We start from the raw sequence: 16,489 nt of genomic DNA, 5'->3' as shown, positions 1-16,489 counted from the left end.
CCGGAATATACGGTACCTCTAGCGCTATTCCCTCCAGCAATAACCAAAGAAAACCCGTTAAGTGGAGCATTTTGGGGGTAGAGGTGGGCCAGCACAGGATCCACTAGATCCTGAGCTGGCCCTCCTGCCTCCACATGACAACAATGAGCCTTGTTGCTGTGCTTTTTTTCCTCCCCACCTTCCATCCTGGCCAGCATGAGCATGGGGCTGTGAATGCAGGACATGGCTGTGCTGCTCCATCAAGCTCTGCTGTTGCTGCCAGGGGCTAGGATTGCAGCCTTAGAACATTTTGGTCAGTGGAGTATCTTTCAAAAAAGAAAACTTGAGTATGAACTCTTTCCTCTGGTACTGACTTGCTGGTTGGCTCAGTTACGTCACTCAATGCCCTTGTGCCTCAATTATTTTATTTGAAGATTTACTCTGGATGATCACTTTTTGTCAGAGGTGAAAAGAACTACTAGGATTCTTCAGATATGAACCAAGCTGTAGGTCCAATGCACCTTTTGTTCCAAACGATAACCAACTTGAGTCAGCTAGGCTATAAAGAACACTTTGGCATGCAGCATAAATTGCTACACTCAGTGCTTGCGGCATCAGGTTACACACTGGAGGGTTAATCTGATCTAGGTTGCCACATCTTTTGCAAGATATTCCTATAAGAACTCCTAGACTTTCCTTTATCACAATTGTTTGTTTACCTGGCTTTGAATCTTTAGATTGTTTCCACTGCTCTCTTATGTTGTCCACCCATATTCTCTGACATTCAACCAGATCTTCACTGGTTATATAATTCCCTTTCTTTGAAGAAGTGAGGTAGATGATCACATCTTCCAGGTCACTTTTACTGATTGGCACCTTGGTCTACAAATGAGTATGAAATCAAAATTGCAATCAGGTCTAATCACAGTGAGATTGAAGAGGTGTGACCACAAATCTGAGATACAGCCACTACTTATTACAATACTTTAATTATTCTTTGTACGTATTTTACAAACTCTGCATATTATCATAGAATACACATTTTGTCATATTTTGAACCAAGAACTGTTTTGCCAAAGAAGTGTGAAAACTGAAGGCTAACTGTGCTTTGATTGGTTTATTAGTCCAGGAAATACAAATCCCAGTGCCTGCAGGAGAAAGGGGACCACCACCGTCCAGGGAAGGAGAGCCGTTGCTGCCTGCCTGCCTGCCTGCTTGCTTGCTGCTGCTGCTCGGCTATCACTACCACCACCCTCTCCCTGTTGGACTCCTGTGCTGCAGGTTGCCACGCCTTGCAGGACTAGGTCCCAGATACTCAGCCAGCTACTGCTGATTTCTTCCACCTGTCCCTTCTTTGGAGGGGATACATAAGCTGCTGGCTGAGGTGGCTCCTGCTTTGTCTGCCTTTTTGTGGGTCTTGAGTCATGTGCCTGGGAGAGAGGACTCAGAGCCAAGTGGGGAGATTTGAGGGGCCCCCAATTAGCGTAGTGACGGATAGAGGGAGATATGGCGTTGTGAGGAGGACTTGCCAGGTAAGGGGAACGCAGCCCAGGCAGTTAACGACTGTGCCTTGTTCCGGTCCTCCCCACACCCGCAGGTTTGTTGGTTGCCCTATCAGCCAGCTCTCAGACCTCCGGATGCTGCTCCTAAATGCCAGATCGGTGCATAATAAGATCTCCCTCATTCGTGATTTAATTGTGGATGAGGCAGCCAATCTGGTATGTATAACTGAGACCTGGGTGGGTGAGCAGGGAGGAGTCAGTCTCTCCCAGGTATGCCCACCAGGGTACCTGGTTCAGCATCAGGGTAGACCTGAGGGTCAGGGAGGGGGGTTTGCTGTGGTCTATAGGAGTTCCACCTCCCTCTGCAAGCACCCTGTCCATGTGACTACTGGTCTGGAGTGTTTGCACCTTATGTTGGGTCAGCGGGACAGACTGGGGATTCTGTTGGTGTACCGCCCACCCCGCTGCCCAACAGACTCCCTTGCTGAGCTGACGGAGGTGGTCTTGGGTGTACTGTTGAGATCCCCCAGACTGTTGTTTCTGGGGGATGTCAACATCCATGCCGGGGCCACCTTATCCGGGGCAGCTCAGGATTTCATGGTCTCCATGACAACCATGGGACTGTCCCAATATGCCATTGGCCCAACACATGTAGCAGGGCATACTCTAGATTTGGTTTTTGCAACTGGACATGGAGTTGGTGATCTGAATGTGGGGGGGCCTTACATCAGTCCCTCTGTCATGGACAGATCACTGCTTGCTGAAGTTTAGACTTACAGTGGCTTTTCCCCTCTGCAAGGGTGGGGGACCTATTCAGTTGGTCCGCCCCCAGAGACTAATGGATCCGGATGGTTTCCAAAGGGCTCTGGGGAGTTTTCCGGCTGATAGGGCTGGTGCTCCTGTCAAAACCCTGGTTGAGCTGTGGAATACAGAAATGACCCGGACAGTTGACATGATTGCTCCTGACCACCCTCTCCTGTGTAGAGCTCGTACGGCTCCATGGTATACCCCAGAGTTGAGAGCGATGAAACAATAGCGGAGACGGCTTGAGTGCAGATGGACACGAACTCCTAGTGGATGCAATTACACACTGGTAAGTGCCTATGGTAAGCTATATTTAGGGGCAGTAAGGGCAGCAAAAAAACAATATTTTGCTGCCACTATCAAATCATCAATCTGCCGCCCAGCGGAGCTCTTCAGAATTGTCCGGGGGCTATTACACTCTGGCCCCAAGGACATGGTAGAACCATCTGAGGCCCACTGTAATGAATTTGCTAGGCACTTCCAGGATAAAATCTTTAGCATCCACCAGGACTTAGACTCCAGCGTTATAGCAGGTGAATCAAGTGAGGTATCCAGAGCACAGCCTTGTCCCGATTTCTTGGATGAGTTTCAGTTGGTGCAGCTTGAGGATGTTGACAAGGTGCTTGGACAGGTTCGTGCAACCACTTCTGTGCTGGATCCTTGCCCTTCTTGGCTAATAAAAGCTAGAGGGATGGAACAGCTGGCTGGGCCAGGGAGGTGATTAATGCCTCTCTGCGAGGGGTGGTGGTCCCTGGCTGCCTGAAAGAGGCGGTAGTGAGACCACTCCTGAAGAAACCCTCCCTGGACCCAGAAAATCTTAATAACTATAGGCTGGTGGCAAATGTTCCATTCCTGGGCAAGGTCCTTGAATGAGTGGTTGCGGGCCAGCTCCAGACACTCTTGGATGAGACCGATTATCGGGATCCATTTCAGGCCTGGTTTTGGCACAGAAACAGCCTTGGTCGCCCTGTATGATGACCTTTGTTGGGAGGGAGACAGGGGGAGTGTGACTCTGCTGATTCTCCTTGATTTCACAGCGGCTTTTGATACCATCAACCATGGTATCCTTCTGGGGAGACTGGCTGAGTTGGGAGTGGGAGGTACTGCATTGCAGTAATTCCGCTCCTACTTGGCAGGTTGCCTCCAGAAGGTGGTGCTTGGGGAACATTGCTTGGCACCCTGGACTCTCCAGTATGGGGTTCCGCAGGGGTCAGTTCTGTCCCCCATGCTGTTCAACATCTACATGAAACCATTGGGTGCAGCCATCTGGAGCTTTGGAGTGCATTGCCATCAGTATGCTGATGACACACAGCTCTATTTCTCCTTTTCATCCTCTGCAGGTGAGGCTGTCAATGTGCTGAACCGGTGCCTGGCTGCGACAATTGACTGGATGAGGGCTAATAAACTGAGGCTCAATCCAGACAAGACTGAGATGCTGCTAGTGGCTGGTTCTACTGACCGGATGGTGGATGTCCAACCTGTCCTGGATGGGGTTGCACTCCCCCTTGGAGCAGGTTCGTAGCTTGGGGTTTCTCCTAGAACCATCTCTGTCACTTGAGGCTCAGGTAGCCTCGGTCGCACGGAGGGCCTTCTACCAACTTCGGTTGGTGGCCCAACTACGTCCCTTTCTGGACAGGGATAACCTGCCTTCAGTTGTCCATGCTCTGGTAACCTCTAAATTAGATTACTGCAATGCACTGTACGGGGGGCTGCCTTTGAAGACGGTTCAGAAACCGCAGCTTGTGCAAAATGCAGCGGCCAGATTGGTAACAGGGACCAGACAGTCCGAACATATAAAACAGATTCTGGCCCGCTTGCATTGGCTGCCTTTATGTTTCTGAGCTCGATTCAAGGTGCTGGTTTTGACCTATAAAGCCTTACACGGCTTGGGACCACAATACCTGATGGAACGCCTCTCCCGATACGAACCCACCCGTACACTACGTTAAAGATCAAAGGCCCTCCTCCGGGTGCCTTCTCCAAGGGAAGCTTGGAGAATGACAACAAGGGAGAGGGACTTCTCAGTGGTGGCCCCCAAATTATGGAATGACCTGTGTGACGAGGTGCGCCTGGTGCCAACACTGTTACCTTTTTGGCGCAAGGTCAAGACTTTCCTCTTCTCCCAGGCATTTTAGCATGTGTTTTATATTGTTTTAAATGTTTAAATTGTTTTAAATTGTTTTTTAAAAGATGTATTTTAAATTGTATTTGTTTTTAGTTACTGTAAACCGCCCAGAGAGCTTCGGCTATGGGGCGATATACAAGTATAATAAATAAATAAATAAATAAATAAATAAATAAATCAGGTCAGTTCTGATGCTGACCAAGTGAAATCCTTGAGCATCTCTACTGCACATGCAATGAAGCAGAAAGTAAAATCATATAAGGCAGTGGACATGTGCCCTGATCAGGCTAAGAGCATAAGCACATGGAAGTCACCTTCTGCACGCACATTCCAAACTGTAAGAGGAATCATGTATGTGAACACGTGCTGCATATGTGATTACCATAGCTGAAGAGCAATTACCAAGAATCAATTACCATCTCTCTCTCTCTCTCTCTCTCTCACACACACACAGACACACACACACACACACAATCTGTCTGTCTGTCTGTCTATCTATCTATCCTAAACATGGACCCAGTTAAAGTCTTTCCCACCTACCTCTTGGATTATTCTAATGAAGTCTGCTCTCCTGAACCTCATTGTCTTGGTCCTGTCTGATTTTTTAAAGAGGTCCACTAGCTTGAGTTTCTGCTTGTGCAGAAGGTTCTGCAGTGTCATGAGGGACTCAGGATAGGGACCCTCAATAAGAGGAATTACATTTTTGCTTGCTTTCTTCAGTGTCAAATCCTGAAAGACAGCAAAAAAACAACAAAACAAATGCACATGTAAAAAGACATTGTCAACTTTATTCCAGTGAGAAAGAAACAGTCCTCTGACAAAACAGAAACAAGTTGGGTGAAAGAATAGGGAATAACCAGCCAATCTGCTACTACAATGAACATAATGTTATATGGTGCCATGCAGCTAATCAGAGCTGGCTATGTGATGAGGTTGAAGGAAGCCAAACCATTCCCATTGTCCTCACTCTGAACAGCAGGCAGGCAAAGTGGCTAGCTTGACAGCACCTGGGCTGAACTTTCTGTCATGCTTCTCTGTGGTTCTAGTTTCATAGCCTACCAGGCTTGTGAAACAAGTCTGTTGTTCTGATCCAGCTGCAGCTGTGTGTGGTTTCAAGGCAGAATGTGGATGAGGATGCTCATTTAGATACATATTGAAATGCACATTCCACTGGTGATAAGCTGTGAATAAACAAGGTCTACTTTTGGATGTTAATCCAGATATGTATGTCTATGCACAGTGCATTACCTTCACAAAATGCACATTGACTAGGCCAAGCTGCCCCTGCCTAGTTGTCTTGGCAATGGAGACAAACTCCTTGTTTCCTCAGTACCCTTCCCCATGCAAAGGTTTTCATCCTTTCACAAGTGTGTGTGTGAGAGAGACCTTGCTGTTATATTGTATACATTTGATTTGTTATATTATTCTATTTTTTTGTTAATGGATGTTGTAAAAGAAAACATATATTTTTAAAAAAATTGCCAGGGGGATGACATTTTGTTCACAAAACAAACACCTCCATTTTGGCTCAACACTACCTGAAATCAGTCAGTCTGTCAAATGTATTTGTTAGAAACCATTGGTCATCACAAAAATTTACTCCCACAAGAGGCAGTGATGGCCACCAACTTGGATGGCTTTAAAAGATGATTAGACAAATTTATGGAGAATAAAGCTATCACTGCCTAGTAGCTACAATAGTGATGCTCTGCCTCCATGGTCAGAGGCAATATGCTTCCAAATACCAGTAGCTGGAAGCTGCAGGAGGGGAGAGTGCTCTTGTCCTTAGGTCCAGCTTGTGGGCTTCCCACGGCATCTGGTTGGCTAATGTGAGAACAGGATGCTAGACTAGATGGGCTAGCAGGCTCTTCTTATGTTCTTAATAATACAAACAGTACAGAAGTATGTTTTATCACAGGTAGTCCCCAGCACAAGGGACCCCAGTGTTATTCAATGCAATTATGTTTCATCTGTTGGGTTGCTAAAAAGATGTATCATTGAACACTAAAGTCAGGATCATTCAGACCATGGTATTTCCGATCTCTATGTATGGATGTGAAAGTTGGACAGTGAAAAAAGCGGGTAAGAGAAAAATCAACTCATTTGAAATGTGGTGTTGGAGGAGAGGTTTGCGCATATCATGGACTGCAAAAAAGACAAATAATTGGGTGTTACAACAAATTAAACCAGAACTATCACTAGAAGCTAAAATGATGAAACTGAGGTTTACACACATAATGAGAAGACATGATTCACTAGAAAAGACAATGATGCTGGAAAAACCAGAAGGGAGTAGAAAAACAGGAAGGCCAAACAAGAGATGGATTGATTCCACAAAGGAAGACCTGTACTTACAAAATCTGAACGGGGTGGTTCATGACAGATGCTACTGGAGGTCACTGATTCATAGGGTCGCCATAAGTCATAATCTACTTGAAGGCATATAACAACATATACCACCTTTTCATCCAAGGAGCTCAAGGTGGTGTACATGGTTCTCCCCTCTCCATTTTATCCTCACAACAACCTTGTGAAGTAGGTTGGGCTGAGAGACAGTGACTAGCCCAAGGCCACCCAGTGAGCTTCATGGCTGAGTGGGGATTCGAATGCTGGTCTTCCAGATCTAGTCCAACACTCTACCCAATATATCACACATTATAACCATTCATCAATAAATAACAGATGTTCTTCCTTTTATTAAAAAAAATTCTCTGGAGAATTCCTTTGAGAAATCTATTCCTAGGAAAATTCTACAGGGAGCAATACTACCTTAAATCTCAAATGGCTGAGTTGCAGAGAGCAGCTATGGCTCTCAGGGGCACCGTGAGCTTGCAAGTTTCCTAACGGTTCCAATACTCTTATCACGCTGGCTTTCAGCTGCACTTACCTCTTTGCTTCCCATTTCCTCTAACAGGGTTTCCATTTTGGCCTTCTTCACTTCCTTACTTTCTTGTATTTTTCCCAACACATGTTGCTCCTGCTCATTGAGAGGCTGTTTTCCTGTTAACCATTTCTCAATGTTCACACAGTTGTTCAGCAGATCCTGCAGTTGTTTTCTTTCCTTGATCCAAGCCTCCAGCTCTCGCAATTCCTCCTCCTCTGGAGAGATTTTTTCTTCTGCCTCCAGAGTTCTCTGGCCTGGGGGTTTCTGCTCTGGAACAGAAGGTGCTGGTGGATGAGGTTTGGGCCCGCTAGCAGCCATGCCACTCATAGGAGGAGCGATAATAATGCGGCGGCGCGATTTGGGGGGACCAAATCTACTTTTTTTCACTTTAAAGAAAAAATGTGGATAAGCATCTCTGAGTTTGTATTGTTGAAAGCAGTGCTCTAAAACCCAATTCAGACTTTCAGAGGGGGATTCTTTGAGTAACCCTTCATTAGATATGACATCACTTTCACTGATAAGAGAACAAATGGATGAGAAAGTTAATAACCACAAAATAAAACCAATCCTTATTTAAAATTATCTTTCAAAGCTAAGCCTATAACGCTTTAATACAGGTGAAGAACCTTTTCCAATTTGAGGGCCACATTCGTCCAATAAATTAACTACTGATGCAAAGCCATGTACACTTAGGAGTAAGCCGCATTGAACACATTGGGGTTTACTGTGATTTGTTGTGTGTAAGACTGAGCTGGAAAGAAGACTGCCAAAGAGCTAAATGTCGTCATTCAAAGAGGAGACTCCCTCCAGTGTCTCTGGACAATTCATTGTGCTGATCTGGCTTCTTTCCAATCAGCTTCCACCAAAAATGGATTAATTCTGCTTTTTCTGCACTATACAGGATTTGATCATTCCATCACAATTACCCAAGGGTACAATGATAGGCTCTCAAGGCAACATCCCAGAATAATGGTTCATACAGAAGTAGATAGGCTTGGGCGTCTCTAAGGCTGGGTAGTTCTTTCTCTTCCACACTCTAGGTAAACCATTTGGGGTGCAATAATTTAATTTTTATTGTATTTGTAACACATACTAAAAAAATAATTTATGGGTGTGTAGGGGGGAGTGAACCCATCCCCTTACTTTTTATGATGGCCCTATTCACTATTGCTTTTAGAAGAAAGTATGGGGGGATGATTTGACTAAAACTGCAGTGGGCTAGAGCTGGGGCTTGTAGATTTCATAAAGGGCTTTCATATCTGCCCTCCCCTCCTCTCCTGCCTCTGTAAGTTGAGCACCACATTCCATGGCTTCAACACACAATCTGCATGCGTGTCACTGTCATGTAAGATGACTGATTTGTAAAGGAAGAGCTACATTTATTCATGCCATGGGAACTGTGACATGATGAGCAGATAGCTGAGTAGCCAGCGGTGCCTCCAAAAAGGCAATTGCTTGAGTTGCCAGCCCCTGAATCTGGCCCTGTGTCTCAGCTATCATTGCCTGGGGAAACCTGATTCTACAGACACAATGCCTCTTACATTTACTGACAAAATGCCTTTGTATAATAGCAGGAAGTTTTGACTTTTAAATGCCTACTGAACACTTTTTTATGCTGGCCAGGCTTATGCATGCAATTGAGAAGATATTTCTGCAATAGTCAATGATTTCTGATTTTCAATTTTTATATTGGTTTTACTGTGTGTGAATATATATATATATATATATATATATATATATATATACCACTTTGGTTTTTTTAATGAATAGCAGTAAATATTTGTATAAGTAAATAAACAATGAAAGCCAAATACCATACTATGCTCTGTGAGAAAGAAAGGAGTAGGGGGTAAATTGTATCTATTATTTCAGATTGCCAATCTGTTTTTATACCTGTGCAATATTCCTTCTTTCTTAAGTAAAACAAAACAACACAAACCAAACTGTAGATTTTACAAGATTCAAAATTATTATTCCCTTATTGCTTTACAAAGAAAGAATATGTTTACCCCAACTTTTGGCCCAGAGATTGCAGATCTCTGCATGCAAAATAAGAATAAATATATTTTATCTTTCTAAAACTAATTGAAATTATATAGAAGAGAAAGAATAAGTTTAGAGGAATTCCTTCTTTCACTGCCACATTTCTGCTAACTAATGTTTTCTTGCTTGTGTAATTATGAAAGGCAGGAGTGGCCCTCCAGATGTGCCTGCACTCCATCTTGCTCTTATCAGCCCAGCCAGTAATGCCAGTGGTTAGGAAAGATGGAGAGGGGGTTGCATACTGGGAGGGCCACAGGTTCCTCACTCCTGATGAACGGTAACAAAAGCAAGGTGAGGAGAACAGCTATCTCAGTGGTACGGCACATGCTTTGCATGCAGAAGGTTCAATTCCCAACATCTCCAGAGGACTGGGGAAAAGACTCTCATCTGAAATCCTGGAGAGCTGCTGTCAGACAGTAATCAAGGTAGCCCTCCAGATGTTGTGGACTACAATTCTCACAATACTAGAACAGCATGGCGAATGGTCAGGGGTGATGGAAATTGTAGCCCAGCAACATCTGGAGGGCACCACGTTGGCTATCCTGTGCAGCTTCCTAAGGCAAATCCCCCAACAAATAACATCAAGTCGTTAATTCTGCGTTAAAAAATTCGTTTAGACACTTATCTATGCAAAAACGAAAACAAAAGCGCTCCTTTTGCTATCTACAAACCGCCTGGTTGAAGGAACAAAACTGGACCGAGGTTGAGAGGTAGAGCTAACTTCCCAGGATCCAATCTCACTCCCTGATATTCCTGTTGTCCAACTCATCTGTTCCACTTTGGTCGACATGAGGCTGTTTCCGTGTACAACTGTACGCCTCCGCACGAAAAGCCCGTCCGATCGGTTTGCAGCTCTCTTCTCGTCTCAAATCGGCAGAGGGACTGTGGGACAACAGAAACCAGAGCTGGGAAATTCCCCTTCTCTTGTGCAGCTTACAGGAGGCCCCGTAGCAAAAGGGCAAGACCTAACAGCAGCGCCTTGTTCTTGCTTACGCGTGTTCATTAGAGCACAAGGAAAAGTTGCATTTTGGCGGGCACCAAGGCAACAGATGCGACCGCTGGCAGCTGATTGGCCGAGAGACGCAGCTCCAAACGTTGTGTCGGTAACCTGGCAAGTAATTCGCGCCAATCCCACGTGGATGGCTCCTAGCATCCAGGCTACAAATACTGGGTATCCCTCTTGTGGCTGGGAGTGGGATTCTTAGAGCGTGGGACATAAAACCGAGAGGAAACTGGAGCTTGTACTTCCCCCGCTCTCTTACCGCAAAGCGCGTGCAGTCCGAGCCTATCCACACTTATTCAAAACTAAATCCCGCCGAGGTCCATGGGACGTGTGCATAGTGTTATAGCAAAGCCCAGGTTTGTCTGTTTAAACCTGTTTCTAAAGCCTTCGCCGCCTTTGCAGTTGACAATAGCTGAGCAAATACCATAAATCTCCAAGAGCAACTTTTATTAGTTGATAGTGTAGAAAGATAAGTACTTCATGATTCATCCTGCAGCTACTAAATTCTGAAAACACCCCACTCTTTGCAGCTTTTTTGCCATGCTCATCTGCTGCAGCAAAAGCAACAAAGAGTCTTATAGCTTCTTAAAGACTAACAAATATCTTTTGGTAAGGAGAACTTTCCAGTGCACACTGGTTGCTACAGGTGCTGTGAGTATAAGTAAAGGGTAGTACTAATAAGCATGTGTAATACATACATAAATCTGCAAGCCTGTGAACAGTTATCTAGAAGTAAGCCCCACTGAATATAATGAAACTTACTTTTATGCAGATATGCATAGTTTTGGACTATGTTCCAATTACTGTATCAGTAACATGGACCACTGTCAGGTTGTTCTGCACTAATTTACAGAATAGCTAGTCAGCATTTGTATACTGCTCTAAAGATGGCATCACCTGTGTGGCAATGGTGCTCTTCCCCCCCTGCCTCCTCCATCATGGGCTGACGTGGGTGGTCACCTTTCCTCCTTGAAAAGTACATATTACTGAAGGAGGAAGTTGGGTGATGCTCTTTCATGTAGATGTTAAATACGATGGGCAATAAAGACCAAACTCTGGTCCAAAGACTCCATGGGGCTGAACAACATCCCCCAAGCACCACCGGAATGAAACTACCATGGAACAATTATTATTTATTACATTTATATACCTCCCCACAGCCGAAGCTCTCTGGGTGGTTTACAACAATTAAAAACATTAAAAACAAATATACAAATTTAAAAACACTTAAAAAAAAACATTTTGTGGGAGATTCCTGCCTGGCCAGCTCTGCACCTTGAACACAAGCCCATCTGTCTGTTCAAGAACATGAAGGACAGTCTAGCAGCAAAAGTGGGTAGCTCTCTTCCCTCCACCCTCAAAGGCAGCACTCTTCCTCATCCATTTCAATCAGAGGCTGGTGGTGAGGCTCCCCTTCAGAGCCTTCCTCTGCAGCCATCTCCTGTGGGGCAGCTGCCTGAAGCAGGGCCACTTTGTAGGCGGCTGAAGAGGGGCCAGTTCCACAGAGAGAGAGGGAGACTGTGCAACTCCAGGCAGACAAACCGGCTTCCACTGCTGCCATCAACAAGGAAGGAAGCCAGAGGACCAGTGCTGTGTCATAGATGCAGGTAGTGTCAAATGGGCACTCGTTCGTTATCACAGTGTGGACATCAGCTGGAAGGGCAGAACTGTTGCAACCGGTAAAGAGATGATGGCCACCGTTGACAACAGTGAGGGAGATGGCAAGTGCTAGTCCCACGCAGCAGGCTCCTGAGATCAGGACATTTGCCAGGGCGATAAAAACCAGGATCCAAGGCAGGTAACGGTGGGAGAAGCTCCGGAACACCAGGATCGCCAGGACGCCGGCAGTAATGCTCTGGAAGACAGAAAGGGCCTCCGCTATGCTAGTCTCCTGCCAGCTAGGCAGGCTCCAGGCAGCCCCCCCAAGGGTCAGGAAGGGTCGCTGAGCAGCAGCCTTCCCCATCATTCGAAGTCAGCCATGGTGGGCGCAGGGACCCTGAAGCGGCCCTCCCCGGCTTTACTCACCAAGACCCCAGAAGCCACCGCAATGACATTAGCCACGGCGTACTCCGAGGGGATGGTGTGCGCAGGCTGGGCCACGTGGTGCAGGAGGGAGCTGTGGACGATGGCCCCCAGCACCAAGGCCAAGTGGCCCAGGACCACCAGCGAGATGCCGCTGCGAGCTAGCCGCTGGGCTCTGCAGCCCACCTCTGCAGGGATGGAGGAAGGGAGGCTAGTGAGGACTGCCGTGCCATGGGAGACAAGGAAAGCCCAGCGGTGGGGCACCAAGCCCCCAAGAGGAGGAGGAGTTCCCCAGGGCGGTGCTAGACCGAGGTGCGAAGGAGGGCCGGGACTGAAGAGACTTGGGAATCCCTTCCCCTGCGGTGGCTGCCCTTCCTCACCCTGCAACCTCTCAGAGCTCGGAGTTGCTCTTTGGGGCCCCGTCTTGACTCCCAGCTTGGCTAGCTGCTCCAGGATACTATGGTTGATGGTACTGAAAGCTGCCACGATGTCCAGGAGTATCAACAGGGACACACTCCCCATGTCTTTCTCCCAAAATAGGGCCATCATATAGGATGACCAAGGTGGTCTCAGCGGCCTAGGGTTACCATCATTTTGTCATTTCAAAACAAGTACATTTATCTTCGCTAAGTGAAAAGTAAGAGTATGCTGTTGCACCATCTCAAAAAGAGTACACGTACTCTTAAAAGAGTACGGTTGGTAACCCTACTCAGCGCCAAAGATGGGCCTAAATCCTGATCGAAATGGGTCTAGAAAATGCATCTCATCATGAATGTCTAGTCAGCAACCACCCACTCAAGAAACTTGCCAAGAAAGGGATATTTGTAATTGGCCTATAACTATTCAGACCTTCTGGGTTCAAGGATGGTTTCTTACGACATGGTTTCACTGCCACCTTATGTTTAAGAACGAGCACTGCTGAGACTTCAGTTTAGGACAAGACACAAAATTAAGAATACCAGGATGTCTGAACAATGGGAAGGTTCAAAATACAGAATGGGCACAAATTAAAGAGCTGTCTGAACTACAATGATGCATTGGAGATTAAAATGAAGGTAAAGATTTGACAGTGTAGTTAGGCTATCATTCCCCCTCACCCACGCTAAGATCCTAGTACACGCTCCCATGAGCAGACATGGGCTTCTGACTACCTTAATAAACAAAACCCTAGCTGGTAACTAGTGGTTAATAGAAACCAGTTCTTAAATTAAGCAAGTACGAAAGCAGAGGTGGGCAACCATTTTTCTGTCAAGGGCTGTCTTCCTCTAGGGTTAATCCTCTGTGTGTGTGTGTGTGTGTGTGTGTGTGTGTGTGTGTGCGTGCGTGTGTGTGTGTGTGAGAGAGAGAGAGAGAGAGAGATGCTGACAATGGGCAGGGACAAAGGCAATCATGGTGAAGGGGCATTTCTCTGTAGCACCAGCTTTTCTGTTTCTCCCCACCAAGTGAGCTGGGGATAGTTTGCTCTTATCACAGGTCTGACATAATCACTTGGGCTTTTGAAATTAGGCTGAGGACTCTAAGTTGCACACTCCTATACTAGAGTCACAACTCTTATACCACTTTAAAAGTCATGGCTGTCCTCCCCCAAATCCTAGGAACTTTAGTTTATTAAGGGTACAGGCGGGCCCCGCTTATACGGCAGCTTCCGTTCTGGACTGCCGCCGAAAAGCGGAACCCATAGACAATAATGGTGCGCATCGCATGAAAATGACGCAAAAATGGCACGCGACAAGAAAAACCCCTGTAAAAGCAGAACAAGTGCCTTAAAGCAGGGACTTTCCGCATTTGTGCAACGCCACATTAGCGGAACGCCATAAAGCGAAGCACCGTAAAGCAGGGCCCGCCTGTACAGACCTGACAACCCCAGCACCCTTAACCAGCTACGCTTCTTAGGACTCTCCATGACTGGCAAAAGAGTGCTTTAAATTTATGGTGCAGATGTGACTCACCTAGCTCTCATTTCCCTAAAGGTATATCCAGATTCACTCCTCCCAAGGTTTACCAGAGTTGCTTGCTCCAGTAATGAATAGGAATAAAGGCTTTGGCAGACTGCACTCAGGCCCTTTGCTTGTATCTTTGCTCATGCAAAAGTCAGATTTCTCTTCTCTTCTACCTCCCCCCCCAAATCCATGCAGAAAATGCTCGTGTATGCAGTGGACAATCTCCTCTGTATTACCAATAGTGAGAACCTATTAAACATTTGTTAATCTGGAGTAAAAGGGTGAGATTGTATGAGTATGGCACAAGGTACTAATCAAGAAGCTTTGATTCTAGGCAATAACAACTGCAATCCTCAGTTATGGAGAGAAGCTCTATTGCAATAAATTGGATATGCTTACATGCAACTGTGTTCATAATCATGCTGCTAATCCAACATTTCTGACCAAATTTCATATCTAATATAAGCCATGATGATCAATTTTCAGTTGTATATATTTTTAAAGGAATGGAAAGCTTTTTGGTATCCATTATGAAAACGTATGTATTTTCTTCTTGGTAAAAGTGAGTTCAATGGATGAAAAGCAGGATACAAATGTAATACGTACGTAAGAACAGAGCAGATTTCTTGCACCCACAAAAGGCAGGCTAAGAGTACAGTGCCTTCCAAAAGTACTCAGACCCCTGACCAATGCTCTCATATTACTGAATTACAAAATGGGATATTGTAACTTCATTCTGTATGATTTTATTTTGAAACACTGAAACTCAAAATCAATTGTAAGGTGACATTGATTTTATGTTGGGAAATGTTTGTAAGAAACATAAAAAACTGAAACATGTTGCTTGCGTAAGTATTCAACCCGTGCTGTGGAAGCTCCCTGTTTACACAGATGAAAGAAATTGCCCTATTGAGGACACAGTTACCTTGCCATTGACCTCCACTTGTGAACCATTACAGTTGCTGTCACATTCTCAGGATGAAAACCCCACTGTTGAAGGGTCATTGGTCAGGCTGTGGATCTGAAGGAAAATGAAGACCAAAGCGCATTCTACAGAAGTGAAAGATAATGTAATACAAATGCATAGATTATGAAAAGGGTACAAAATAATAACAAAGTGTTTGGATATCCCAGTGAGCACAGTTGGATCAATAATCAGGAAGCGGAAGCCACCACCCAGGCACTGCCAAGAAAAGGCCATCCCTCAAAACACAGTGCTCAAACAAGGAGACTCGTGAGAGGCGTCACAGAGAGGCCAACAATCACTTTGAAGAGCTACAGAGTTCAGTGGCTGGTAGTAGAGTAATGGTACACCAGCCAACCATATAAAGAGCTCTGCATACCACTGGCCTGTATGGGAGGATAGCAAGGAAGCTGCTACTCAAAAAGTACCAGAAAGCAGGAGAGTGCCCCAGCTGCGATGTGGAAAAAGGTTTTGTGGTCAGATGAGACCAAGATAGAGCTTTTTGCTCAAAACTCAAAGCGCCAAGTGTGGCGCAAACCTAACATTGCCCATGCCTCAAGACACACCACCCCTACAGTGAAGTATGGTGGTGGCAGCATCATGCTGTGGGGATGCTTCTCATCAGCAGGGACTGGGTAACTTGTTAAAATTGAAGGAAGAATGGACGGAGCAAAATACTGGGAAATACTGCAAGAGAACCTGCTTCAGTCCACTAAAAGACTGAAGCTTGGGAGGAAATTCACTTTTCAGCAGGACAATGATCCCAAGCACAAGACCAAAGCAACATTGGAGTAACTCAAGAACAAAAAGGTGAATGTCCTACAGTGGCCCAGTCAAAGTCCTGATCTCAATTCCATTGAGAATGTGGCACTCTTTGAAAATTGCGGTCCACAAGTGACGTCCAACCAACCTGAATGACGAATCTGCCAAGAAGAATGGGCCAAAATCCCTTCGACACTGTGTGCATAGCTACCCCAAAAGACTTAAAGCTGTTATTGCAGCAAAAGATGGCTCTTCCAAATATTAATGTGTGTGGGTTAAATACTTATATAAGCAACATGTTGCAGTTTTTTATGTTTCTTGCAAACATTTCCCAACATAAAACCAATGCGACCTTACAATAATTGATTTTGAGTTTCAGTGTTTCAAAATAAAATATTGTATGGAACAAAATTACATTGTACCATTTGTAATTCAGTAATATGAGAGCATTGGTCAAGGGT

The 16,489-nt window shown here is 45.5% G+C and overlaps 2 protein-coding genes across 3 annotated transcripts in view; both read right to left on the bottom strand.

Moving 5' to 3' along the window:
* EFCAB12 (EF-hand calcium binding domain 12) overlaps nt 1–10,339 on the bottom strand; it is a 31,165-nt gene extending 20,826 nt beyond the window's left edge. For both annotated transcript variants that reach the window (XM_061622037.1, XM_061622038.1), the window contains exons 1-4: nt 10,009–10,339; nt 7,298–7,808; nt 4,951–5,139; nt 699–861 (exon numbers count right to left, since the gene is read on the bottom strand). In XM_061622037.1, coding sequence (XP_061478021.1) covers nt 699–861; nt 4,951–5,139; nt 7,298–7,808; nt 10,009–10,127 — 982 coding nt within the window. In that variant the 5' untranslated portion in view covers nt 10,128–10,339. The remainder of the gene's footprint in view (nt 1–698; nt 862–4,950; nt 5,140–7,297; nt 7,809–10,008) is intronic.
* A 486-nt stretch (nt 10,340–10,825) lies between these two features.
* LOC133378807 (keratinocyte-associated protein 3-like) lies at nt 10,826–12,884 on the bottom strand. The gene is made up of 3 exons (XM_061613427.1): nt 12,366–12,884; nt 11,797–12,195; nt 10,826–10,891 (listed from the first exon to the last, which is right to left on the bottom strand). Exons 1-3 carry the CDS (start codon nt 12,882–12,884, stop codon nt 10,826–10,828), a joined length of 984 nt encoding a protein of 327 aa, XP_061469411.1.
* Nucleotides 12,885–16,489: the final 3,605 nt, after the last annotated feature.

This window comes from Rhineura floridana, chromosome 3 (assembly GCF_030035675.1).
Source record: "Rhineura floridana isolate rRhiFlo1 chromosome 3, rRhiFlo1.hap2, whole genome shotgun sequence".
Lineage (NCBI taxonomy): Eukaryota > Metazoa > Chordata > Lepidosauria > Squamata > Rhineuridae > Rhineura > Rhineura floridana.
Note: the sequence above shows the minus strand (reverse complement) of the source record. Positions and strands in the feature narration are given on the sequence as shown.

What these genes read in the sequence shown, in the direction of transcription:
- LOC133378807 (XM_061613427.1), bottom strand. Translation starts at nt 12,884, where the DNA reads ATGGGGAGTGTGTCCCTGTTGATACTCCTGGACATCGTGGCAGCTTTC. An exon ending in CGGTGGCTTCTGGGGTCTTG is followed by an intron (nt 12,196 to 12,365) that starts GTGAGTAAAGCC and finishes TCTGTCTTCCAG; the next exon opens with AGCATTACTGCCGGCGTCCT. An exon ending in ACAAAGTGGCCCTGCTTCAG is followed by an intron (nt 10,892 to 11,796) that starts GCAGCTGCCCCA and finishes CTTTTGCTGCAG; the next exon opens with CAGATGAGCATGGCAAAAAA.